Source organism: Odocoileus virginianus, chromosome 8, assembly GCF_023699985.2.
Source record: "Odocoileus virginianus isolate 20LAN1187 ecotype Illinois chromosome 8, Ovbor_1.2, whole genome shotgun sequence".
In the NCBI taxonomy this organism is placed as follows: domain Eukaryota; kingdom Metazoa; phylum Chordata; class Mammalia; order Artiodactyla; family Cervidae; genus Odocoileus; species Odocoileus virginianus.
Genome location: NC_069681.1, coordinates 59,672,513 through 59,698,715, shown reverse-complemented (window position 1 = coordinate 59,698,715; position 26,203 = coordinate 59,672,513). Strand labels below are relative to the sequence as shown.

At 37.5% G+C, this 26,203-nt stretch overlaps 1 protein-coding gene across 1 annotated transcript; it reads right to left on the bottom strand.

Annotated features, from left to right (window-relative positions):
• Positions 1–715: 715 nt before the first annotated feature.
• On the bottom strand, positions 716–26,118 carry DIS3 (DIS3 homolog, exosome endoribonuclease and 3'-5' exoribonuclease). The gene is made up of 21 exons (XM_070471586.1): positions 25,769–26,118; positions 25,010–25,167; positions 22,582–22,775; positions 22,099–22,172; positions 18,173–18,340; positions 17,256–17,420; positions 15,973–16,086; positions 15,712–15,849; positions 15,002–15,148; positions 14,509–14,625; positions 14,150–14,251; positions 12,981–13,045; positions 12,808–12,892; positions 9,846–9,973; positions 7,272–7,358; positions 4,796–4,952; positions 3,062–3,276; positions 2,788–2,956; positions 2,497–2,655; positions 1,683–1,805; positions 716–1,020 (listed from the first exon to the last, which is right to left on the bottom strand). Exons 1-21 carry the CDS (start codon positions 25,994–25,996, stop codon positions 937–939), a joined length of 2,877 nt encoding a protein of 958 aa, XP_070327687.1. The 5' UTR covers positions 25,997–26,118; the 3' UTR covers positions 716–936.
• Positions 26,119–26,203: the final 85 nt, after the last annotated feature.

The following is a 26,203-nucleotide window of genomic DNA, read 5'->3' as shown; positions in this document are numbered from 1 at the left end:
TCTGCTTTTTAATATGCTGTTTAGGTTGGTCATAACTTTCCTCCCAAGGAGTAAGCGTCTTTTAATTTCATGGCTGCAGTCACCATCTGCACACCTGTTTAGGGACCACTAATAAAATGCAGGTTTTTAATAGTAGAGGAACACAATGTAAGTTGTAGCCATTGTGTGCAAGTTGCTCAGTCATGTTCGACTCATTGTGACCCTTCCCCCACCACCTCCTGCCCCACTGACTGTAGCCCACCAGGCTCCTCTGTCCATGGAATTTTCCAGGCAAGAATACTGGAGTGGGTTGCCATTTCCTCCTCAAGGGGATCTTCCCAACCCGGGGACTGAACCCACGTCTCTTGAGTCTCCTGCATTGGCAGGCAGATTCTTTACTACTATGCCACCTGGGACGCCCTAATAAGAGGTAAATTAAAGATGGCAGAGGAAATTACAGGCTGAATTCCCTGACAGCTCTTGACTTCACTGTCTTGAAATCTAAAAATTGCCATCCCATACAGTGACAGCTTTCAAGACTTAGATTGTTCCTTGCTTCTAAAAATGTTATATTTTCTCCATAGGAAAATTAGTTTTTTTCTGTCAATAGTAGATAATCAAATTATGCAAGACTCATCTCCTCTTCAGTGAGCAGGTGAGTGCTCCCTTTCAGAGATCTTCACAGATCCCTCAGTTGCTGTCCTGCCACTATATAAGTGATGGTTATTCAATTGAGTTTTTCTGCATAAATAGTTCTTTAATCCTGAAAGAAAGCAGTATGATGGGACAGACACAGTCAACAGTTCAATAAAAATGCAAATTTTAAAAATTATTAAAATGTACTTAGAAGTAACAAACTGTATCAGACACTTCTTAGGTTTACAAGTGTTCTCTCAAGATTCTTTTTGTTTTAAAGGAAACCAATCCTTGAAGTTTTTTTGTTGTTGTTGACTGTAGCTATTTTTGAAGCTTCTTCTTCTTTCTCTCTGGTTCATTAATGTCCATGTTTGAAGCATCAGCTGAAACGCTTATTCCTGGTATCTAAAGTAATGCAAAATGGGAAGGACAGGTGAGTAAAAGCATAACATAAGGAAGAAACCTCCATCTAATCTTCCTCTTCTTCACTGACACTTTGAGGTTCAAAAAGATGGAGGGATGGTGGAGGCAAGGGGAAACAGTAGGTTTTCCACACAATGTACAAATGTATGTATATCACATGCAAAGGAATAGCGGTTCAGAATTTAACAGCAGACATGATCTCAACAGACAGAAGCCTGTCATTTGGAAAGCGTCTGTTTAGCCATAACACATTCAGCTTCTCCCACTGAGAGCCACTGTCAGCCTTACAGGCCTCAGGTGTGGTGGGGGCAGAACCAAGGTTGAGATCCAATGTCTTAGGGTGAATCACACTTTAAACTGCTTTTCAAAAGTGCAGATTTCAAAACTGGTAAAAATGAAGAAGAACTAGGCAGATCTCAGGATTCCATTTGTGGAACCAAGGAACTCAGAAGCAGCCCAGGTGCCTGGGTTCCTGCAGCCTAGGGAAATCAGTGAGAAAATAGGATTTCCTCTGTAGATACCTGTCCTGCACACAACTTTTAAGATTCTATAACTAAACAAATGCCTCAGGACTGTATCACTCATTTCACAAAATATGTACTGTTTATTCCACCACAACATGAACAGTGTAAGTCTGGTCTTACCTGTGGTTCTACCAGGGACATTCGGATTTTCTGATGCTGAAGATTGGATGAGTCTAACATGATTTTCACTTTAACTTTATCAAATACATGAAATACTGTATCTTCTATTTTAAGTGATGGTATCTAAACAAAACACATTTTACTATTTTTAATTGCTTTCTTCCACTTGAAGCTTGGTTCTAATTCTTTATAATTTATCTTCCAAATTAAAAGTTTAAATTTAAAAGTAACTTCAATATTTAATAAGCACCTAGGTGTTTAACATAACCAAAACCTCTAACCTAACACCCTCACATATACAAATGACCTATTTATATGCACACTTCTCCCGCTCTGTGGTCCCAATATATTATTCATCAATCGCAGGATTCTCAACCCTTTAATTAGCAAATTATTGGTTTTGTACAGGGGCACACAGGTAATTCGGCAGAAATTTGTTTTGTACTTCTACTAATCAGGGAAGTAGGGAGTGTGTCAGGTAAAACACACTGCGAGATGGATGAAAAAATTCCCTTCTTGGAGCTATCAACAGCCATTTATGCCTTTACTTTAATCCATTTGTCCACCAGGAACAAAGCATAATTCAAGTTTTCCTTAGAAGGGAAAACTTGATAGAGTAGAAAGAAATTAATAACTTTTGTATAGGAGAACATATACTGAGGTGAGAAATTGTGAGTAAAACGCTAAGCTTAGTAGGCATAAAATTCTGTAGGGTACAAAAATAATTTTACCACTTGCAACCTACTGAAGACAAAGTGTTCCCCACTCCCACCAAAAGAAAAAACCCAAAATAAAACCATCAGAAATACTGTACCTCATCATCATATATAAGCCGTGGCTTTGGTTTGTCCTTTTCTTCAAAAAACACTGTACCTTCTAAACCATACTTTGGAATTAATACCACAATAGCATTCTTTCTTACAAACAGAATATAAGCTTCTTCACTTACTATTCCTTTGCTTTTGAAAAATAACTGTAAAAGAGCAGACAACCTTATTAAGGATTACCTTAAAGTATTTTGAAGTTAAGAAAAAAAAATTCTGCAGTCAAATTAAAAGTGAACAAAACTTCATTTCTGCTAACATTAGTGACAGAAGGCAAATACCTGGGTATGAAAAGCCACAGATGCACGCTGAGCATACTGAGCCATTTTGTGCCGGAAATTGAGATTTTTACATAAATCTGCAAGCTTGTGTTTGTCGGTCAACTCTGGATAAGTACAGTCAGCTCCGATAGCCACAGCCAACAACCGATGAACAATGATGTCTGCATATCTAGACACATAAAGAAAAAATAAGAATCGTGCCATGTTAGCATTTAAATATCTTTTCACAGTTCAAAATATTTTCTATCTCTCATTTGTTAAGGAGAAAAAGTACCTTCGGATGGGTGAAGTAAAATGTGTGTATATTGGGGATGCTAAGCCATAGTGATGAAAATCATTGTCCATTCCAGAGCAGAAGTACACAGCTTGCATCATACAGCGAGTTGCTAATATTCTTAACAGGGTGTTTAGATAAGGGAAAATAGGTGAATCTGCCCGGTCCAAAGAGTCAGCTAAAGCCTTGGCTGTATCAGTTTTAATTTCCAAATTCTGTGAATAAAGAACAGGTAAAAGTGTTAGTTGCTCAGTTGTGTCCAAGTCTTTGGGACCCCATGGACTGTAGCCTGCCAGGTTCCTCTGTCCATGGAATTCTCCAACAAGAATGCTGGAGTGGGTAGTCACTCCCTTCTCCATAGGATCTTTCTGACCCAGGGATCAAATCTGGTCTCCTGCATTGCAGGCAGATTCTTGACCATGTGAGCCACCAGAGAAGCCCAAAGAATAGGGGAAAAGGATCAAATTAAACATTTTAAAATCAGTACCAGCCGTGCCTTCAAAATATAACGTATCAGGCTGAAAAAGTATGGTGTCTTCTGACCAGGTGATAAGTGTTTATGCCTTTTATCCTTATCTAGGAGAACTGAAAATAAATTGAGGAACAGTCATAGTGGTTTTGTGTAGTACCAAACCTTAAATTTTTCCGAATTCATTTGAAGGTACTGAAGCACCAACATTCTCAAGGGGGAGAGAATAGTGGGGGCAGTAGTGCTACCTCTCAAAGTCCAACTGTACTTGCCTCATCTTTGCTGGCGTAGAAAAACATCAAAGCAGATCTGGTTCCGTTTCCGCATGTTAGGGTTTTCTCTACAGACCCTTTCCCTCCATTCAGTGTAGAAGTAAAGGCCAGAGGTATTGGTGACTACAGCTCAACATGATGATACAGCAGTTAACTGCCTATTCTACTTTGCGAAATGAGGCAAAAATACATAAACTCCTTCCTCTACCCAGGTCACACAAAGAAACAGGACAATAAGAGAAAATTCTCCAATTTACAGAGTAAGCCTTGGAGGAGAGGAGAAGCTGATACTGTTCTAATGGATACAATAGGAGCCGGCCCACCATAAAGGTCTGAAAAATGAGAAACCAGCATCCTCCTGTTAGAATAATGCTCTGAGATCCAACACCCTTTCTTCCCTCTCTTCCAGACAGGAAAGATGTGGCCTGAGCAAGTGATCCAAAGAAAACCAATGTAAGCCATAGTCACCCCAAAAGCAGAGGTAATCATGTCTAAATAAAAGTCTACTAACCAGAGGCAGGGGGTATAAGGGGCTGAGGAAATGGGTTCCCCTTTCTATGTTTTTCCTTTTTTTCATGTTTGCAAAAATGGACTTCTTTCTTAGGGATGTGAAATAAAGAGGACTGAAGTGAGTTGAAGATAAAGAGGAAAAAAAACAACCAAGTCTTAAGAGGTCGGCAGTTCAGAGACATGAAGTAACACAGGTATGAAGAAAATGCGTAAAAGCACAGAGATATGGAAAAGTTTAATATGTTCAGGATATTATAAATAACGTAGTTTGGAACGTCTGGCTTTAGTATAGGGCAAATGATTTCAATGTGTGAAGAGATGACCATACCCAAGTTAGATGATTTCTTTAATGAAAAGAATTACTGGCACATTTTTGCATCAGGAAACAACAGAACTTTTATGGAAATGTGGCTATAGATTATTCAGTGCAAACACTACATCACAACATGAATACAGATGATGTTTCTAGCTATGGAACCATACCTTGGATTTAGCTGCCTTAACAAGAATTTCGTAATTTGATGGAGGAGGAGCAGGATGTTTTCGAAGCAGAGCATGCTCAGAAAATTCTTCATGAATTTTTTTTGCAACAGAGATATTGGCAAGTAACATAAATTCTTCCACCATGGAATTTGTTTCTCTGCCAAATGAAAAGACATTAAAGAATGAGATTTCTATATATCATTCACAAGTTATTTTTTTCTGTCAATGAGATAATGAAAATTCCTATGCAAACATTCATGTGTGTATACACATGTGCAGTTTTAAGAACATCCCTTTCACTTCTCAGTTACTATGCTAACAAATCTCTTATAATTCACCTATTGCATAAGTAAATCTTATGCTAAAGGATATTTTATAAAAAAACAGAAGCTTTACTAACTCTAGTAACATGTAAAATCTAAATCGTAAGCATTTTCACCTCTTTACACTGAGTCCAAAGAGATTTTTATTTAATTCTGTATCTACAGAAATACAGTTTTCTAAGAATTAAGAGCTATTTAAGTCATATCAATATTGGCTTAAAAAAATGGAAACTTTCACCAATAAATCCCCCAAATGAAAAGATATTTAAAATAGTTATTTTGGGTGCTTATGATGTCCCAGGCATTGTGCTATAAGTGCTGTTTACATTGTGGTATGTGTGCATGTATATGAATATAGGTATTAGTCCTATTTTGTAGATGAGAAAACTAAAGATGTGTAACATTAATCTCTCGCTAAAGGTCAGAATTACTAGAGTAACAGGATCTGGGCCCATTATGACCTGACTTCAAAACTCAACCAATTTGATACTGTTTTTCATCAAACACAGTAAATGATTTGTGTATAACAAAATATTAGTAAATGATCTGTTGTTTTTTAATAATTTTATTTATGTGTTTGGCCGCACTGGGTCTTCATTGCTGTGAGCAGGTTTCCTCTAGCTGCAATGAGTGGCGGTTATTCTTTGTTGTGGTGCATGAGCTCCTCGTTGTGGTGTCTTCTCTTATTGCAGAGTATGGGCTCTAGGGTGGGCAGGCTTCAGCAGTTGTGGCTTGCAGGCTCTAAAGCACAGGCTCAGCAGTTGTGGAACATGGGCTTAGTTGCTCCAAGGCATGTGGAATCTTCTTCCCAGACCAGGGATCAAACCCATGCCCCTGGGATTGGCAGGCAGATCCTTAACCACTAGATCACCAGGTAAGTCCCTGTGTTCTGTTTAATAGGCTTTCTCCCAAGTTACTGAACATGTATTATTAATCTGTCACTCCTGTTTCCTTCTTTAACAACATAACTTCTTGACAAGACTTCTGAAGTATATTAATTTTTAATTAGGAAGACCTCCAAACATGTCTTTAAAACTATGGGGACAATCTCTTAGAAATGTGGTTTTTATTCTTGGTAAGAAGAGATGGGTGATGTTCTACTTTGGTAAAACAAGATTCAAGGTTTTCCTCAAAAGAGCCCTTGGTAGTGGATGTACTGTTCCACTAACATTAGACTTATTTGCACAGTTCACGCAAAGGTGTTTTTAAATTGTAGCTCTAAAGCTGTAAAGCACACTCTGGTCCTAACTAACAAACTTGAGTATAATCCCATTTTTAATCCCTGGTCATCTGCTAGAAAAATGTAAATGCAGGCTTAATTTCAGAATCACCTTATATAATAGGTATGGAAAGAGGCCCAACTCTGACTTAATCAAAATCAGCCTTGTCTCAGGGATCGAACCCAGGTCTCCTGCATGCAGGCAGATTCTTTACCATTTGAGCCACCAGGCAAGCCCCTGCCTCCTAAACCTTAACCCAAAGCAATAAAACAATAACAAGAATTAACCTCTGACTATTCTTCACATCACCCTATGAGTGTGTACCACTACCAATTCTATTTTACTTACAAATAAATCGAGGTGTAAAGAGGTCAAATAATTTGCCTGGAGTCATTGGCAGAAATCGGATCCAAATTGAGGCAGTGTGACTTCAAATTCCAGGGTTTTGGCCTAGGTCTGTCCTATCACAATATATTCTCTATTATTCTCTATTAAATATGTAAGAAATTAATAAGGGCAATCCTCTTTTACTTACCATAACTATTACTAGTCAAGTTCTAATACACCACACATTAAGACAAATGAAGCTGGCAAGTTTTCTTATATAATACAAATAAGGTATCTGAGTTTTATATGAGACTAGAAACTAAAATCATGTTTATTTTTCTCTATAGAAATCATAACTCCACTAAAACAGGTATCTGGGAGTACAAACGTTTTATTAATATATACATTAGTTGCTGCTGCTGCTAAATCGCTTCAGTCGTGTCCGACTCTGTGTGACCCCATAGATGGCAGCCCACCAGGCTCCCCTGTCCCTGGGATTCTCCAGGCAAGAACACTGAAGTGGGTTGCCATTTACTTCTCCAATGCATGAAAAATATTATATTACAATAAAAATCTTACCAACTACCCATTAAAAAAACTGCATACCTGAGTTCTTTGGTCTGCAGATCTATAGGATCATGAGTTTCACTGTCCATGTGGAATCGAACTTCTGGAGAAGAAAGAGTCAAAGCCCTAAATAAAATAAGGAGGTGAATCAGTTCTGGGGGCAGTAACAGATATAACTCTGGAAGTGACTCTTAAAACAGAAATGATTAAAGCAAGTGTTGACAGTTTCTCTTTTGAAAGCTTTATGACCACCTGCTAACTTTTATGTTCCTTTATATTTTCACAGATGGCCTAATAGTTTACAGTTCTCAAATCCATTTTAAAAGGCAGGACAACAGCAATATAACAAAATAAGTCCTATGTTTCTCAGGATAAAGAATGTCTTCTATACCCAAAATGAGAGGGTTTGATCAGTTTCATAAAGAACGCAATCAATTGTATTTTATTTACTACAGGAAACAATGTATTAGGGTGACGGATGGTGGAAAAAGGCAAAAGGGAAGCTGCCCTGGTCAAATGAGTAACACCAAAAGATCCTCAGTTCAAAAGTATCTTCCACATACACTCAACCAGTCAATGAGAAGACTAATAAACCACAACTCACGTTACAGATACTGATGGCTATTGGTATCTGAGTACTACGTATCAGATAATACACCAGGCTAAGTGCTTTACATGCACAGCTCAATTAAAGATTTGGCAAGTTCTTCTTTGAAAAGTAAATTCCCACAAGGCAAGCATAATGTGTTTCTACACACCATGAACCTATCTGCATCCGGTCAGCTCCAAATCAACCAAAACCTAAGAATTTCATTGAGGCTGGGTAACTTTGGACAATCACAAAGAAGGGGAAAAGATGAGTTGGGGCAAGTGGGATTCCAAGTCCTTTTTTCCCCAACTCACCTTTACTGCAAGAACTATAGAAGGAATACTAGAGAGGGAATATGCCTTTCTTTCCATGACAAATAACTCAAGAAATACAACAAGGTTCTACACTACAATTAATGTGTTAATTAATACAGCTTGACCTAAAGAGCAAGGTATAATGACCATATTTTGATCATTATTTCTTCACAGAACATTTAAAACATAATGCTTATCCTTTTAGACATATGATAGATAAGACAAAACGTATCCTTCAAGAAGGTGAAAGGTAACCATTTTTTTTAACTGATTGCTTTCTCTATTCACCCTAAGACTGAGAAGACTCAATGATAGGTTTTAGATAGGTTTTACCAGTATATGAGTATCTACTTTCAAAACTAGAAGTACAGAGTGTTTTTCAAATTAAATAAATAGCTTTTCTGTCCTAATCACAATCTACATAGATACAAATCTACATCTCTTACTTTAAAACTGCCAAAATAGTTTTAATTGGTTTTATTCACTTTGCTTTTACAACAAACCTTCTTCTGATACCTGGCATACTATAAACTTTCAATAAATGAATATGATGAAAAATGTGTTGTTTTGCATTACAAAAGAAATCTAATTATAGTCATCTTATTTACATCTTAATGACAAATTTGAGCAATAAAGTTTTCATTGGGTTTTACTTCATCCAAATTATCCTTTCAATTTCTTTTCAAATCATCTTCAAGTGTAGTATTTAGGATCATAACAAAATTCCCAGGAAACTGAAATATGAGTAGAGTTAAGTAGGGGTGGCTCAGCATAAATACCTAGAAGATCACTGTCCAGTGGAACATCCTGCAGGGATGAAAATGGTCTCAATCCACCCTATCCTATATGGTAGCCACCAGCCTACATGTGGCTCCTGAGCACTTGGAACATGGCTAGTGTGACTCAGGAACTGAATTTTTAATCTTCTTGAATTTTAGCTTTAATAGGCACATCTTATGAAAACAGCAGAGATCTAGAGTTTGCACTACCCAACAAAACCACTTTCAGCAACCACTGTGACTCCACTGTGGATGGGCACGAGCATCCAGAGACCAACACGTGAAAGGCTCAAGGCTTTACTCTGACAGCTGATGATGTCTTTCAAGAATCAAATTTCTTCCGACTACTTCAACAGATTTGGGTACGTAGATATTCCTTAAAACTCCTTTGCAGTCAGGCAAATGCAATGATATATAACAGCTAAAAGATGTGAATCTGCCACTAGTGATCAGATATTTCATAAGACTGCTTCAATGTAACCCCTAATCATTTAAAAACTGAAGGTGTTGGATTAAACATGCTCTAAAAATCTCTTCCAACTCTAAGTGCAAGAAGGACTTCATTTGTCTTTATTGAAACATCTGAAAAACAGCGTTCAGTCTTGAAATTCACTGCTAATTAAAATCAGGAACAAGCCATAGAAAAGTCTCAAGAAGATCTTCCCTTCCTACAATTTCTTCAAGATCTTTAACTCAGACATATCAAGGTCTGCAACATAACAGAACTCCTGAACAAACTTCAGTCCAGAATCAAGTTGCTAATATTTAAAAAGGTAGCTAGAAGAAATAGAATATATCTACTTAAGAGTCCCTACTCAGCCTATTAAATAATTCATCATTGTCCATGATAAACACTTCATAAAGAGTTCACAAGTTATCGTAATAGCAGGATAGGTGAATTAAAATAAATCTTAATATTTTTGAAATGTACCCTTTTTCAATTCTTCTTTTTTTCAAAATTTTAGCTAGTTTATTTAGTCCACGGAGACTAGTAGTAATATTATCGTTCATGGCTGCTGAATCAATTCTCATCTGAGCTTCAGCATATGTAAGGGAAGCCTAAAAAAAGAAACCATATATTAATACAAATGCTTATAAAAATCTGGTTTACCTTTGAAAGTTTGTTTCCACTATAAAATATCCATGATTTCAGAAAACCTAAAATCAATAACAAAAGAGATTCCTAGTTATAATATTTATATTCCACACCAATGATTTCTGGTTCATTAACTTTTATCTGATGCATTACACAACATAAGCAAACTTACATTAAAACAAAATAAAATGATAGAACTGTTAAACTCTCATTTCTTTCATTGTTCTTTTAATTCATAAATACTTAGGAAAAATTGAAATAAGATAAAAGGAAGGTTAGATTATTCTTTGATAACGACTGTAAAGTGAAATCATTTCCAGATGACCAGTACTTCCTTACACACAGCAAATAATAAAAGTACGAGTCCAGACATCATGTTTTGTAGGAAATCAGTAAATACCCCAAATTAAATATTTAATCCACGAACTGGAAAGTCATAGTAGGAAAGATCAATTTCCAGTTACAATACAAATAAACAAACAGCTTTCTGCTCTGCTCCTATATTTCCCTCCTCATGGAAAAATGCCACTTTTTTAGCCTTTTTTTTTTTAAGTTTTATGAGTAAAAATCAGGAATAGTAAAAAAGAGGTGATACAGATCGGGACAGATTCTTGGGAGAACTAACTTATCCACTAGGAGCTAAGTGTTCCTTATCTAAAAATGTTTTATGTTACACGTTTACCAAGTTTTTTTCATATAAAATTTTGCTAAACTAACCAACTTTGGAAGAATTATAAACTCACCTTATTTAAAAATACAAATCTAGGAAAATTTAAATCATTCACACATGACTCCTTGCCAGTTTCACACTAAGCTTTATTTCCAACCACTAGCTAATCAGAAAAGAATGATGTCAAAAAGAGAGAAAATGCAGGTAAACCTAGAAAATAGATCACTGGAAAAAGAGGGTTTCCACCTCCCAGAATATTGGAAATAAAAGCAAAAATAAACAAATGGGACTTAATGAAACTTAAAAGCTTTTGCACAACAAAGGAAACTATAAGCAAGGTGAAAAGACAGCCTTCAGATTGGGAGAAAATAATAGCAAATGAAGAAACAAAGGATTAACCTCAAAAATATACAAGCAACTCCTGCAGCTCAATTCCAGAAAAATAAATGACCCAATCAAAAAATGGGCCAAAGATCTAAAGAGACATTTCTCCAAAGAAGACATATAGATGGCTAACAAACACATGAAAAGATGCTCAACATCACTCATTATCAGAGAAATGCAAATCAAAACCTCAATGAGGTACCATTACACACCAGACAGAATGGCTGCTATCCAAAAGTCTACAAGCAATAAATGCTGGAGAGGGTGTGGAGAAAAGGGAACCCTCTTACACTGCTGGTGGGAATGCAAACTAATACAGCCACTATGGAGAACAGTGTGGAGATTCCTTAAAAAACTGGAAATATAGAACTGCCATATGACCCAGCAGTCCCACTTCTGGGCATACACACCGAGGAAACCAGATCTGAAAGAGACACGTGCACCCCAATGTTCATCACAGCACTGTTTATAATAGCCAGGACATGGAAGCAACCTAGATGGCCATCAGCAGACGAATGGATAAGGAAGCTGTGGTACATATACACTATGGAATATTACTCAGCCATCTGAAAGAATTCATTTGAATCGGTTCTAATGAGATGGATGAAACTGGAGCTCATTCTACAGATTGAAGTAAGCCAGAAAGATAAAGTATACCAATACAGTATACTAAAGCATATATATGGAATTTAAAAAGATGGTAACGGTAACCCTATGTGCAAAACAGAAAAAGAGACACATATGTACAGAACAGACTTTTAGACTCTGGGAGAAGGTGAGGGTGGGATGTTCTGAGAGAACAGCATTGAAACAAGTATACTATCAAGGGTGAAACACATCACCAGCCCAGGTTGGATGCATGAGACAAGTGCTCAGGGCTGGTACACTGGGAAGACCCAGAGGGATCGGATGGGGAGGGAGGCGGGAGGGGGGATCGGGATGGGGAACACATGTAAATCCATGGCTGATTCATGTCAATGTATGGCAAAAACCACAATAAAAAATTTAAAAAATAAATAAAATTAACCATGAACTAAGAAAATAAAATAAAATTTAAATTTTGTATCAGAGGAAAAAAAAAAAGAGAGTTTCGTAGACATCAGAGGAAGATTCAGAGCAAAATGAGAGCATAAGGAAACTGGATGAAAGGTACAAAAGAAGGAAAGGAGTGAGAAATGTAATCTTGCTCCATTCTGTTTGAACATCAATTTCAGACTAGTTCTACTAGAATTCAACTGTGGCTTATATCATTTCAGTGAAAAAGTGTGAGGAGCAAGAAGATGGTTTACACACCATCTTTTAAAATACTAACCAGTTATAAATTGGGATAACTTCAAATACTGGAGTTCCTACATTAGGGCTAAAAGAATCTACTTGGTCACCTAAGCATACAGGCTTTCTAAGTTTCTGAAGACAGAAAAATTGCCACATCAACTCATTTCTGCTGCCGCTGCTATGTCACTTCAGTCGTGTCTGACTCTGTGCGACCCCATAGACGGCAGCCCACCAGGCTCCCCCGTCCCTGGGATTCTCCAGGCAAGAACACTGGAGTGGGCTGCCATTGCCTTCTCCGAAACTCATTTCTAGATAACATCAAAAATTAAGCAGATAACTGAAAACAAGATTTTGTGGCAAAACTGGGGGAAAACTTCTTATTAACAAGCCTAACTTTTTCAAAACAATCTAGACCATTGTTAAAAGTAAAAAAGATGTGCAACATGAAATATTAAACATGAAACCAACCTTAGAATTAATGACACTTTTGGTAAACCTCGTTTTTAAGATTTCAGCATTGTGACTCATTTCCCAAATACACGAAAATGCCAACCTATGGAGAAAAGTAAGACAGTATTTATTAAAGGGAATCTGTTAAAATAGTAAATACTATGTTTTTATGAAGAAGCGTGCATAAATACCTGTCAACGTTAGATCTCAGGGAACATAAGTTAGAGCTAAGCAACTCTGGAACCATGTCAATCCTCTGAAACAGATAAAATAAGAGTAGCAGATTACTGAGCTATATCCATACATTTATTTGAGGTTCTATTCTCAAATAACATTGATGTGGGGGGGGGGAGCCTCTGTAAATAGAATTGAGACAATGTTAAATGTAAAAAAAAGTCTATTTCTAGAGAAGTAGCTACATGCAATTTTCACAAGAGGGAAGCAGCAGGCTTCCCTGATAGCTCAGTAGGTAAAGAATCTGCCTACAATGCAGGAGACCCTGGTTTAATTCCTGGGTTGGGAAGATCGGCTGGAGAAGGGATAGGCTACCCACTCCAGTATTCTTGCCTAGATAATTCCATGGACTGTATAGCCCATGCTGCAAAGAGTGGGACAACGACTGAGTGACTTTAAAAAAAAACAATGAAAGAAAACTGGATTTCATGTCAGTGCTAAGTTCTTTACACTACCCACCTAGCTGTGCCCTGAAAGTCTGAAATCTCTGCTCTGTACAAAATGTTTGTACTAGATAACAGACACAAGCCCTAATAACTCTACAACGGGACCTTCCTCCAATGCTTCACACAAACTCCATGGTGTTTTCAACATCCTTGAGAAACAATGAATTCTTATGGAAAAAAGGTACACAGAAGAGCTCTGACAGTTAATTAAGCTTGACTTTCCCTCTACTCTCACAATTTTCTCTGTAAGTTTCTGGGAGCACACTTAATGAAGAAGAAATAGTAATTGTGACACAACAGACTCATGACTTAACTATATGTAAAAAAATGGAAAATATATTAATTACTCAAAGACAAGTTAACACTTCACAACAATTTATATCAACTACATCTACTTGTTATTTGGCTAAGTAACAAAAAACACTGCAATATTTTCACTGATTTAAGGTCGCCTTATTCTATGTATGTCTTTTAGCTAATTCATATACTACTCCACTGTTTCGGAATCCAAAAGTGCCCATGATTATGACATACTACACAATTAACAAAGTGATTACTTATATTTCATTAAATACTGAGGCTCTCCCTTCCTCAGGAAACACCTCAGATGACTTTATTAAGAATAAAACAGACGATAGAAAAGATGTATCAAAATTCCACTTTAAATTTACCACATTTACCTTTTCACAAAGATATACAGTTGTTCCCCTTCTAGCTGACTCTTGATCCAAAGCATTTCCTGGTCTAATAAAATGGCTAACATCAGCAATATGAACACCAACCTTAAAAAGATAAAAAGGATGTCAACATGCTTAACTGGGTAAATGTACTAAAGGAATTCTAATGAGAAGAAATTCAGCTAAAAGGAAAAAAAGACGTCAGTCACAGTTACCATTTCAGCTTTTTCATGGCCATGAGTCTCTGCAGCTACAAGACTCTACCCGATATGAATAATTCACAAATTCTACAATGGGTCAAAAGAAAATTAATTCAAGACCAGAACTATTTTTGAATAGAATGTCATCGTAATTACAAATACCTCCAAATTTCCATTTTCAAGTTCTCTACAATGGAGAGCATCATCTATATCAGTACATCCTGGGGGGTCCACACTACACACACACAGATGTCTCAGGTCTTCTCGGCTTTTCATGTCCTAAAAGATGCCATATTATTGAAAAATAAAAAACAATTTTGGTGGTACAGATGTAACACAGCTCTATAAAATCAACAATAATTATAATAAAAAGTAGCTTTATTTCTCAGTGATAACAACACTTCATGATTTATAATTTGTGAACCCCTTGCCTTTAGAAAACGTTGATGTCACCCAGTGTCTGTCCCCTAGAGAAGTTTGTCTTTTAGTAAAAATGATTTTCATGATAACCTGAGCGTTCTGTAGCAAACTAAATGCAAGGGAGGAGGGGAATAGGTTTCTACATGGTTTTTAAAAGACACATACAGAAATCAAATAAAACTAGTAGGTCAGATACAGTGATTCATAACGTCACTAAGAATTCTTTTCAACATACCTTCTCAGTGATGCTCCAGGGCATCTTTGGCAGAAAGCTAAGAACAGCCTGTGAAAAAGCCTGATGTGGAACATCATGCTCAAGTAACAAAACTTCTGTTTCTGTCTCTTTGTCTCCAACTTCACCTAAATTTTTCACAAAGTGTCCCTAAAACCAAAAAGTAGTATAAGAACAGTGCATTTTACAGCTTTCTGTTTATTAATTTATATTTTATTATCACACTAAATGATTGAACATTTTCCATGACCACTTAAGTATTTCTAAATTTTCTCCGCAATTCTTAAGAATGACCACTAGGTAAATTAAAGCTAAAAATCACAAGACTTCTCAAGTGATTTATGGTGGAGACCTTCTGAGAGTTCAGTTTTCACATAACAAGGTATCTGTTTAGCTCCTATTATCTCTCAAGTTTAAAAGTTACTTCAAATATCTTAGCTTCAAAATTTGTTTATTAGAATCTACTTAGGTCTCAAACACTAATTTTGTAGTCAGTGTCACCAAAAATTACTTGTTAGTAAGTCTGAATAAAATTAACCAAATGATTTACATTGGAATTTCCTAGGATTAATTTTCAGATTGGATGTACTACTTAATTCTCCTAAATTTAAGCATGCATTTTATATAAAGACAGATTCTATTTTCAGTAAAAGAAGCAACTTTATTCCTAAAGTTTTAAATATTCTAACATAAAATTATTAATTCAAGCTTACATTTGGATATCTGGAATTTCTTGGCCAACCATCAACAGCAACAATAATTCTCCGTCCTTCTAATGTAGAGGCCTGTCTGGTTTCTATCCGAATTCTAGGGATTCTCTTATCAGCAGGAGTAAAGAGATGTCTTCTGGACTAGAGAACATTAGGAAAAAAGAATTTACACACAAAAGGCTGGGGATGGGGGCAAGGTGAGGGCTCTAAATTCTATTCAATGTACATCATTTTCCATTACATAGCAACATGCTCTTTACTCACCTCCTTAATATCAGACTTGGAAAGCATGCCACAATATGGTCTCCAGTTCCTTTTTATTATCCCAACAACTCTACCTGTAGGCCTTAACATTTTTTCATTTACAGCAGTCTTAAGCTGAGATATAAAAATAAAAGTAAAAACCTTCAGTTATCTGTCCTGTGAGGGTAATGAGGCAATTTCCCTTCAGAATTAGAATACAGACACTAATACTTTTTCAGGCAGTAAATTATGACATAAAACTATGGAATTTTGATGTTTCAAGATTCTAGGCAAGAGCATGCCAAACAAAACCACAAAAATAATTCCATAATAATGCACTACCAAAAAAAAAAATCTAAAAGAGAAAACTGAATAAACATGTGAGACCCCAACTCTCCAGTTTTAATGTGAGGATTTACTGACACACACACGATTTACTGACACACACAGACGCACACATGCTCATGCACAGGTCTGGTAATTAATATGATTTTAGTAGTAGTTTCCAGTAATGAGCAGAGTGGTACTTATTAATTCATTTTAAAAAAAGAGATGTATCTTTAAACGCTTGTCTTATTCAAAATATAAACCCAAATAAATAATAGTTCTTACTAGAAATAGCAAAAGAACCCTATAGTATTTCACCTCTAATACTCTCCTATGGCCTGGACCTTGTCAAGATAGTGTTATAGTAAGACTCTAAAGTAGTGATTATAATTCATATAAAGAGAAGAACTACTAAAGTTCTGTGAATTCCAACTACCTGTATCATTCTTACAATTCTAAAATGGAAAAATACCTATCAGGTAGACTTTAGGTCATAAAAAACAACGGAAAGCATTTTCTTCATAATAAATATGGTAACAGAGAAGGAATTATTAAACAGACTTATTTTTAAGAGCCTAGAAGTACATCTACTATGTTGAGGGGATTATAAACATTGCATAAAAACATTTTGAAAAATTTTAAATCTGTAAAAGAAGAAAAAATAAAATTTTATTTACTTAAACCTAATTCAGCTAGATCATATACCTGAATGTCAGAGTTCAAGTTTCATACTCAAGTTAAGTCTTTTTGTATTTCAACCTGTTTATTTGATCACAGTAAGACATTAATTTAAAAGAAGACTAAGTTAGAGGAAAAGAAATCAACTATGTATATGACATACATTAAACCTATAGGACTGTAATTTTATTCCATAAATCTGAAAGCAATGAAACTTGTTTAATTTTCTCCAAAGCTAACACATTAACAAATTATTCAAAGCTACACAGACAAGAAATAAAACCTGCTTGGTTTCATACAATGCGTTCTCTCTCCTCTTCTTTCTCTATGTCATCTTCATTTTGACCTTCATCTTGTAAAACCACAGAAGATGGAGCTACCCACTGATGCCTGGGAAGAAGCTCCACAGCCACAATATCTTCATGAATAGCTCGGTTTAAATTTTTAAGTCCTTGTAAGATTATCTGTGTGAATAGCAAAGAACACATGCCCAGATATTTTCAAAGGGAAATAATAATGGGAAGGTTGCCCTCAAGAAGTTGAGATATATTCTGATGTCTGTGTGTTTCTATTTCACTTCCTTTATATTTTTTCTTCCTTCATAGTGCCCCTTTCCTCTGCCCTCTAAATTTTTCAATATCAAATAGAAAAAACAATGTCAGAAAATATGAGTTGTGTTCATGTGTTCCACATAACTCTTACATTAATACCAGAATTTTTAATCTCTCTAAATCTCAGGGTCCTGATTGGTAAAACAAAAGAGTGCCTACTTTTATAAGCAGAGTTGAAAATTAAATGAAATGCAGAATTCCAAGCACTAAGACAAGTACTTGGCAAATAGTGAGCACCCCAAAATGACTGCTGTTTGCTTTAAAGTATGGGAAGCCCTCTGGAGCAATTATACATTAGGTAAATAGTATTTCCCATAATAGATCATAATGCAGAAAATAGAGGCACCATAGCAGGGTTTGGTTTTGATTGATTATATTTGTATTCTCTTAAAAGGGGCTAATAGAAAATTCTTTTCCTTAATAAGCAGTTTTCTGAAAAAATGATTAATTCTATCATCTGTGACCTCTCATATAACTTACTTCAAGCTCACAAACTAGGAGGATAAAGCAAATTTAAATTCTTGTACAAAAATCTGAAACACTTATGAAAGAAAAAAATGAACAGAAAATATTTTAGTGTGAAACGAATTTATGTACACACTTGCCTCTTTATTGTCTTCGTCATCACCATGGACCCACACTGTAGCTTCTAAGTAGTTTTCCCTGCTGGCTCGAAATGTCCCTTGAAGGTATGTGCCAGATTTGATGCCCTGTTGTAGCTTACTTAACGGAAGATGCTCTGAAAATATTGTTTTTCCACTTTCTATTTCATTCTGTGAAATAAGCAAACCAAAAGAGATATAGTTAGTATGTGAGTCTTTGGTATGCTCCATATACAACTATTATCACTATCAGGTATTTAAAACAACCATCCATGTTACTGTAGATACAACTCATGGATTTCAAAGAACATAGCACAGTAAGAAAAAAAAATGCTTTTTATTCTTAAGGCAACATACACAAACATTTCCATTTCATTACATTTTGGTATCAGCCACCGAAGAAGAAATTCTGTGTACCCCTCCAACCCCATCCAGGCGTCCCCGAATGAAGGTGTGTAGCTATGTGATCAAGTGAGCAGGCAGGAGTATATAAAAGGTAATAGGAAATCTCAAATGTATGAGAAGACTGTGGTTCCTGAAAGCAAAGAAAAGCTATTTTTACTTAGATTATTTTAAACAGCTAACGCAATCAGACAGAGGTAGGCGGGGACCTGCTGTAGATCCACCGCAATATCTTCCAGGATCCTCTGAGACCTCCAACATCCAACAATCTAACTGCCTGGCTCCTTTAGACTTCTACACTTCCTAAATTTCCCATCTTCTAAGGAGATCACTTTATACCTTCTCTTCTGCTTAACTCTCCAAGTTCCTTGTCTTCCTTCCTCACTCTCAGATGAGGGACCTCCACCTCCACAATGAGAACCGGAAGCAATCAATCGAGACTTGCTTCACCTCTCCATGCTGAATCTGCTCACCTATGAGCATCTATCCCCCACTTCCTCTCCTCTACTCAAGACCTTTGTTCTTCTCTCTCTGGAATCAAATTCCCCCCTGTACTATAACATCCTCACCACCATATAAACATGACCTATTAAAAATAAATATGGACCTATTAAACCTACCATGAACATAACCTATTAAATAGATTAATGATATGGCCTATTAAAATAATTAACTGATTAACTAATTGTACCCTCTCAGCCCCATCTATGACCAAATCCTAAAATCAACAAAATATTTATTATATCAACAAAATACACACAACATCTGACTTCTCACTACCTTAACTTCTGCTACCATGATCCAACTTTCTGTCTTGTCTCCCAGGGATACTAAAATATCCGTCTAAGTGGAGGCCCCTGCTTCTAACCTGTTCTCCTTAGAACAGGGAAATAGGTATATTATTCTGCTCAATAGCTGTCCAGTGCTCATGGACTAAAATTCAATTTTTTTCCATTACTTACTACATCCTTACATGATCTCATCCCTGCCTACATTTCTGACTTCATTCCTAACATTTTTCTCCCTTGCTTACATCATCCCATCCACACTTTTAGGGGTTTCGCCATCTTGCCAACTTATTCTAACCTCACAGCCTTTTAACTTGCTATTCCTTCCACATGAAATGCTCTTCCCCTAGTCATTAACTCCTTTAACATACAACACAGCTAAAATGTCTCTGTCTCAAAGCAATTTGCTTTAACATCCTTCTCATCTCAACTCAGATACAATTTTATCAGGAAGCCTTGACATTTCAAATCTGGGTTAGATGCCTTGGCTAAGTATGGTTAGCTCTCCTATCATGCTTGTTCTGAAAACACAAATGTGTTCCAATGCAACTGGTAAATTAGAAAACTACCAGGTGAGAGCAGAAAACTGCATCCAGCTGAACCAAGCTGAATCCACAAAACATTCACACACACAAACACATGCCTCAAACACCTACTGGTTACTTCAGATTACCATGTTTTACTAGCCACACCATCTTCATCTGGTGTAACAACTTTCTGTTTTTCTGTTTATATTGAGAAAATCCTCTTTCCACTGCGTCAAGAAGTTTCTGCCTGTGTCCCTAATCACATTTTCCCTTAAGCTCTGTGAAAGTGAAAGTGAAAATGAAGTTGCTCACTTGTGTCCAACTCTTTGCGACCCCATGGACGGTAGCCTACCAGGCTCCTCAGTCCATGGGATTTTCCAGACAAGAGTACTGGAATGGGCTGCCATTTCCTTCTCCAGGGGATCTTCCCGACCCAGAGATTGAACCTGGGTCTCCTGCATTATAGGCAGACGCTTTACCATCTGAGCCACCAGGGAAGCCCAAGCTCTGTAGTTTTCATTATATAAAACTTTACATGGCACAGTGACTTTGGGGAACACACACAGGTACTATAATAGAACTGACTGCAGTTTCACTATCTCCTACATTTACTCCACTCCATCAGAGTACGTAGTCAAACACTGTGAATTACCAATGTTGGACTACTTCCTGTTTCTTCATTTAGACCTATCCACTTCATTTAGTGCTACCCAAATCAATTCTGTGATAAAGGAAGTGTTCTTGTGATCTCCAACATGGCAGTCACTAGGCACAAGGGGCTCTTGGACACTTGAAAGGTGAACAACACAACTGGGAAAATGAATTGTAAACTGAACTAAACTTAAACAGCTGCATGCAACTAGTGGATAAATATTAGATAGGATAATGCTATTACCTGTATTCTAAACATAAAGTCCAGCTTTTATTTTTTCACTTCTATTTAGGTTTGTGAAGTAGCTGGTTGAAAACAGGCAGAGAAAAAAATGCTGTAAAGATTGGATGTACAATGAGACAAGTGCTCGGGCCTGGTGCACTGGGAAGACCCAGAGGGATCGGGTGGAGAGGGAGGTGGGAGGGGGGACTGGGATGGGGAATACATGTAAATCCATGGCTAATTCATTTCAATGTATAACAAAAACTACTGTAATGATGTAAAGTAATTAGCCTCCAAGTAATAAAAAAAAAAAAGACTGGATGTACATACACTATTATATAAAACCTAATAGTATCTACCATTTACATGTACCATAATTATGTGCCAGGCACTGAGATAAGAATTTTATTAACACTACTATTACCTGAGCAAACTCCGGGAGATAGTGAAGGACAGAGGAGCCTAAGGTGCTGTAGTCCATGGAGTAGCAAAGAATTGGGCACGACTTAGCGACTGAACATTATCAGCATCCGACCCTAACAATGCTATGACATCGTTATTGCCCAACACACTTCACATTCAAGGAAATAAGGTTAAGGATTCCCTCTCACATCCACTACTGCAGTGACCCTCTACTCCTGCCTCTGCTCTAATCCTGCTGAGATACAAGGTATCATCTTATAATAGAGATTAGAGTGGTTTTCCAAATAAGTAACATTTCTGATTGTTCTCCGTTCCTACTAGCCACACTCTCATCAACCTTTAATGTTTTCAGCCTAAGAGTATAAGGTAGGGAGCCCAGAATCCTATGTGCTAACTTCTCTTAGTAGCAGCCCTTTAGGGAGACCTTTATATGATAGTTTAAAAATTACTAACAGGATAAATGGCTGAGTCCTCACTCTCTGGCCCCTTGCCTTCCTGTTCTACTTCTCATGAGCCCTCCCTCCTCCTATGGAATTAACACTACAGCTGGATGCTCTCTCTCCAGGGCCCACCACTTGTTTCTTTGTCAAACACCTACTCCTTATCACAAGCCAGCTATGAACTCCTTCACTGATTAATCACACAAACAGTGCCACCTTGGGCCAGGCCCTACTTGGGTTGCTGAGGATGTATCAGTGAACAGTGGTATTGTAGAAGTCAAGACTTTAGGGACGCCATTTTGATCAAAAGCCTATTGCAGCCATTTGTGTTGTTTATCACCCAACTCCTATTTCAATTCCAGCTTGCCCACTGATATTCCAATTTCTAAATCCGGTAATTATAAGCTTAACATCCCAAAGTGGCTATGTTAATCTTTCACTTCCCAAAAACAAAATAAAGCAAACTCAAACATACCCCTTCTTCAGACAAACAAGCAAGACGATCTACGAGTTCGGGGTTAGCAGTTAGGCTTTTTATATATTCTTCACCTGAAAAATAAGTTTTTTGTTCTTGATAAATTTAAATGTTTTTTATCCCCCTTAAATTCAGAAGAACATGGGTTATCTTATTCGTGACAGTACACATATCAATTTTTTGGAGGGGAGGGAACCTCTGTAGAGGTGGTCAAGCCCAAGAGGCAGTGGATCAAGTGTGTCATGAACTTCTATTGCTAAGCCCACTCCAAATGTTGGCAGGAAAATTAACAGCCACTGGTGGCACAACTCGCTTAGCTCAGCAATGTTGAAAAATTTAAAAAAAATACAAAAATGTCACATTAAGCTATACAGGACCATGAAAACACCAAAAAGTCAAATGAACATCTGACCATGGGCCTGATGATAATTTTTGCGTGCGTCTGCAAACATGAACTGACAGTCCGGTCACACAGAGACTCACACGTGAATGCTGGTACCCCCTCTTCCACGGCCTTCTCTTTGCTTCTCCTGTCATTGGTTATGAAGAGGACTTGCAGCCGATGCTCTGCCGGCATTTTCCTCAAGTGGTCGTTGTACCATTTTGCGGCTACCCGGATGGCTCTGTCATTCCTGTCATTGGAATTTTCTCCCTGTGCTTGCTCCACGTAAGTCTCTCTAAGTGTAATAAACAGGGGAAAGAGAAAGACAAGAAACGGAAATCCACAGAACCAAGCACACGGGAAGAGTCTTTGGACATATACGCTTAATGATCACTGAACATAAAAGTCAATAGTACATCTTTGCCCCGAATGTATTCACATTTATACCTCACAGAGGAAATAAATTAAGATCCTTCTAGTGATGTCTTTAAGACAACAATTTGCTTGGAAAGAAGAAAATCATATTATTAATGGAATAATAAAAAGCTAAAATAAATTCATCTCATCAAAAGAAAAACTCAATATCGGAATTTATTCTATAGGTTGGGACATTAAAAAAAAGTAACAGTTTGTTGAAAAAAAAAAAACTATACTAATATTTTACAGGTCTGATAATGAGATTTCATTCAAACTGTAGATTAACAGAAATTCCTAAAAGCTACCAACTGTATGATTAGATGACGTGTGATCATATGATTAATGTAGTTATTAAGTACATGATGCCTGTAAATTATCCATGATAAACTCGGAATACATGACAAGGGCCATCAAGATAATGAAAGACAAGACCCAGATATGACTGCATATTCCTTCTAAGTCTACCAACTCTGAGCTATCAAATGTCAGTATACTTATTTCTTTAAATCTGTTCTTCAAAGCTAAATTTAAGAACAATTACAAAATTCAGCACAATAACTTCTACCTACTTCTTAAAGGTTAGAGGTTCAATTTTAGAGTTTTATACTTAATATAAATAAACCTGCTTTAATATAAATTAAACACATCTGTTAATGTTTTTAGAATTATCAAAGACACGGTCATAAATTTCTGAATTGGTTTTAGCATGCCTGAGTGTCCTAATTCTTCCTGTCAACCCCAGTACTGCTAAGCTCTATTTACTGCACCTTTACAGCCAAGAAAAGTGTTAACTTTGTATTAAAAATCTGATGGTCATGCTCCACAGAAACTAAGTCTCTGAGTGCTGAAAAACTGTGAAGTTCCTGTTTTTGGATTTTAAAGAAGAAATAGAAACAAGAATTCTACAAGTGCTTAACTGATATTCTTTACATAAGTAATACTTAAGTCTGGGATATAAGAATAAGGAAGAGAAATTTGAAATATTAAATATTTTTAAGGTTGTATATGCCCATGGGATTTCATTATCCAATCCACTGTCTAACCCAGCAGTTCTCAATATCTGGGGTGATACTGCCCCTGATATCCTCCCCCCTGGAGGACACTTGACAACATCGGAAGACATTCTGGGCTGTTACAGCTCATGGGATTGGTGGTGGTGGGTGAGGGGAGGGTTTGCTACTGGCATAGTGAGTATAGGCCAGGAATGCTGCTAATCACCCTACAGGGCCTCACATAGCCTTTCCATAACAAAGAATTACCCAGTCCAATTGGTCAATAATGGCAATGTTGAGAAATCCTGATTAATAAAAGTAAACAGGATTCGTTATAAATTATTTATGTAATACAAGAAATGCATGCTCCATCTGTCAGTCGTGTCTGACTCTCTGCAACCCCATGGACTAGCCTGCCAGGTTCCTCTGTCCATGGGATTTGTCAGGCAAAATACTGGAGCAGGTTGTCATTTCCTCCTCCAAGGCATCTTCCCAACCCACGGATGGAACTCACATCTCCTGCATTGGCAGGCGGATTCTTGACCACTGAGCCACCCAGGAAGCCCAATGTAATAAATACCATATTTTCTAAGATCACACAATAAGTTGAAACAAACATCTTGAATCTGAAACGAATTATATGTCTTAACCTTACTGTCATTAATGTGATCAGTTATAAGGTATTAGTGTAACTTTTAAGAGCCCATTAAGAATATACCTGCTTTATATTTTTAAAGTTCTCCTTCACAAACGCCTATATTTAATTAACTTATGTTGGTTATTCATATAACACGGTACATCAGAAACCTAGGCAAATCTCATCTTCCAAAAATCCTACTGCTCAACTCATGCTAAAACCAATTCAAAATGAAAACATTTTGGAGATTAAAGGACCTACCACTTTCTAGGAACCAGGAGACTTTGGTTCTGGCTTTGACCCAATCGACGCCTATGTGACCTTAGCAAGGTCTGTAAACTGTGTAAGAATCAAACATTACTCCCAGAAGTATGAAACTTAAAAGTGTATCTTCCAACAATGTCACAGATGCCAGCCAGGAACTCTCACCCCCCAATTTAGCTAGTACTAGTTTCTTGATAACTGAGGTAATTTCCCCCCTACCTATGATGCTCATTAGTAAATGTGTAGAAATGCTTCTCCTGGTTATTAGTCATATCTCGGATTCGTTTGTATACTGGAGCACTCCTATTTCTCACTTCTTGGAGAACTGTTTGTAGCACGATGACATTCCTGATGGCAGGGTCCTCAAGGACATCAATCTTTTAAGTAAATAAATAAATAAATAGTTATTTTTTTTCCCGTGTTCATTCATAAATTGCTTCTGTTGAACCTAAAACTGCAGGTTTTTTTTTTTTTTAATACTACCTGTACATTAAACTAAGGAGCTATTTTGCAACAGAAAACCAACCCTTCAGGTCGATTAAAGTGTAAACAAACTAGCTACAAAACTTTGTAGAATTAATCATTAATAAAGAAATACGTTGGCCCACATGGTTTTCGTTCGTAGGCACTTACAAGCTGCCTGGGGGTCGCAGGCAGGAGGCCACAGAAGCCCAGGTCCCCGGCCTCCAGACATTAAAATCTAAGGCAGAAGAGACAGCAGGAGTTAGAAAGTTGACGTATCTAAAATTCTTATAACTCCAAGAACTCAAAAAAGTAAAGATTGGAAAAAAAAAAAAAAAAAACAGTAGAAGGAAAAAGAACTTCGGCCTGGGGGCAGGAGGCATGGGTCCCGTGGGGCTGCCTCTCCCTGACTACGTAATGCTGCCCAAGACGCTCCTCCTAGGGTCTCAGTGTCCCTGTCTCCCTTTCTCCTGGTGGGACAGCGGTGCCCGCGGCTCCGCCCGCCTATCGGCGCACCTGGTGGAGCAGCACGTTGGTGTCCGGCAGCAAGTAGTGTGGCTGCGGGCAGAGGCTACTCGCCCGGTCCAGGGGTTGCAGCTCGAGGACAGGCCCCTCGTGCGCTCCGCCGCACGCCGCGCACCCCGACGCACCGCAGCCTATATCATCCCGCAGGTAGTGCTCGCGCACAATCTTCATCACGCCACCCGCCCGCGTCTTTTTCAAGAAAGTCTTGGACTTGAGCATCTCGCCTCCCCGCTCGGAATCCCGACCCGCTATAGTGCTCTTCCGGCGGAAAGTGTCAAGCTCGGAGCCCTGTTGCACAACCACACTTTAACCAGAAGTTCGCTCCTTCCTCCTCCAGGATATTAGTGAACCTCTCTAGCGGAAAAACTTCGAGCCTGCTGTTGGTTGGCCTTCTAAGGGCTGTGAGGATTGGGCGAAAGCGGGCAG

Coding starts and splice junctions, on each gene's coding strand:
- DIS3 (XM_070471586.1), bottom strand. CDS start 25,996: ATGCTCAAGTCCAAGACTTTCTTGAAAAAGACGCGGGCGGGTGGCGTG. Junction 15,850..15,972: donor CCAAGTCTGATATTAAGGAG/GTGAGTAAAGAG, acceptor AATGTTCTCTAG/TCCAGAAGACATCTCTTTAC. Junction 9,974..12,807: donor AAAGTGTCATTAATTCTAAG/GTTGGTTTCATG, acceptor TTCTTTTTTTAG/GCTTCCCTTACATATGCTGA.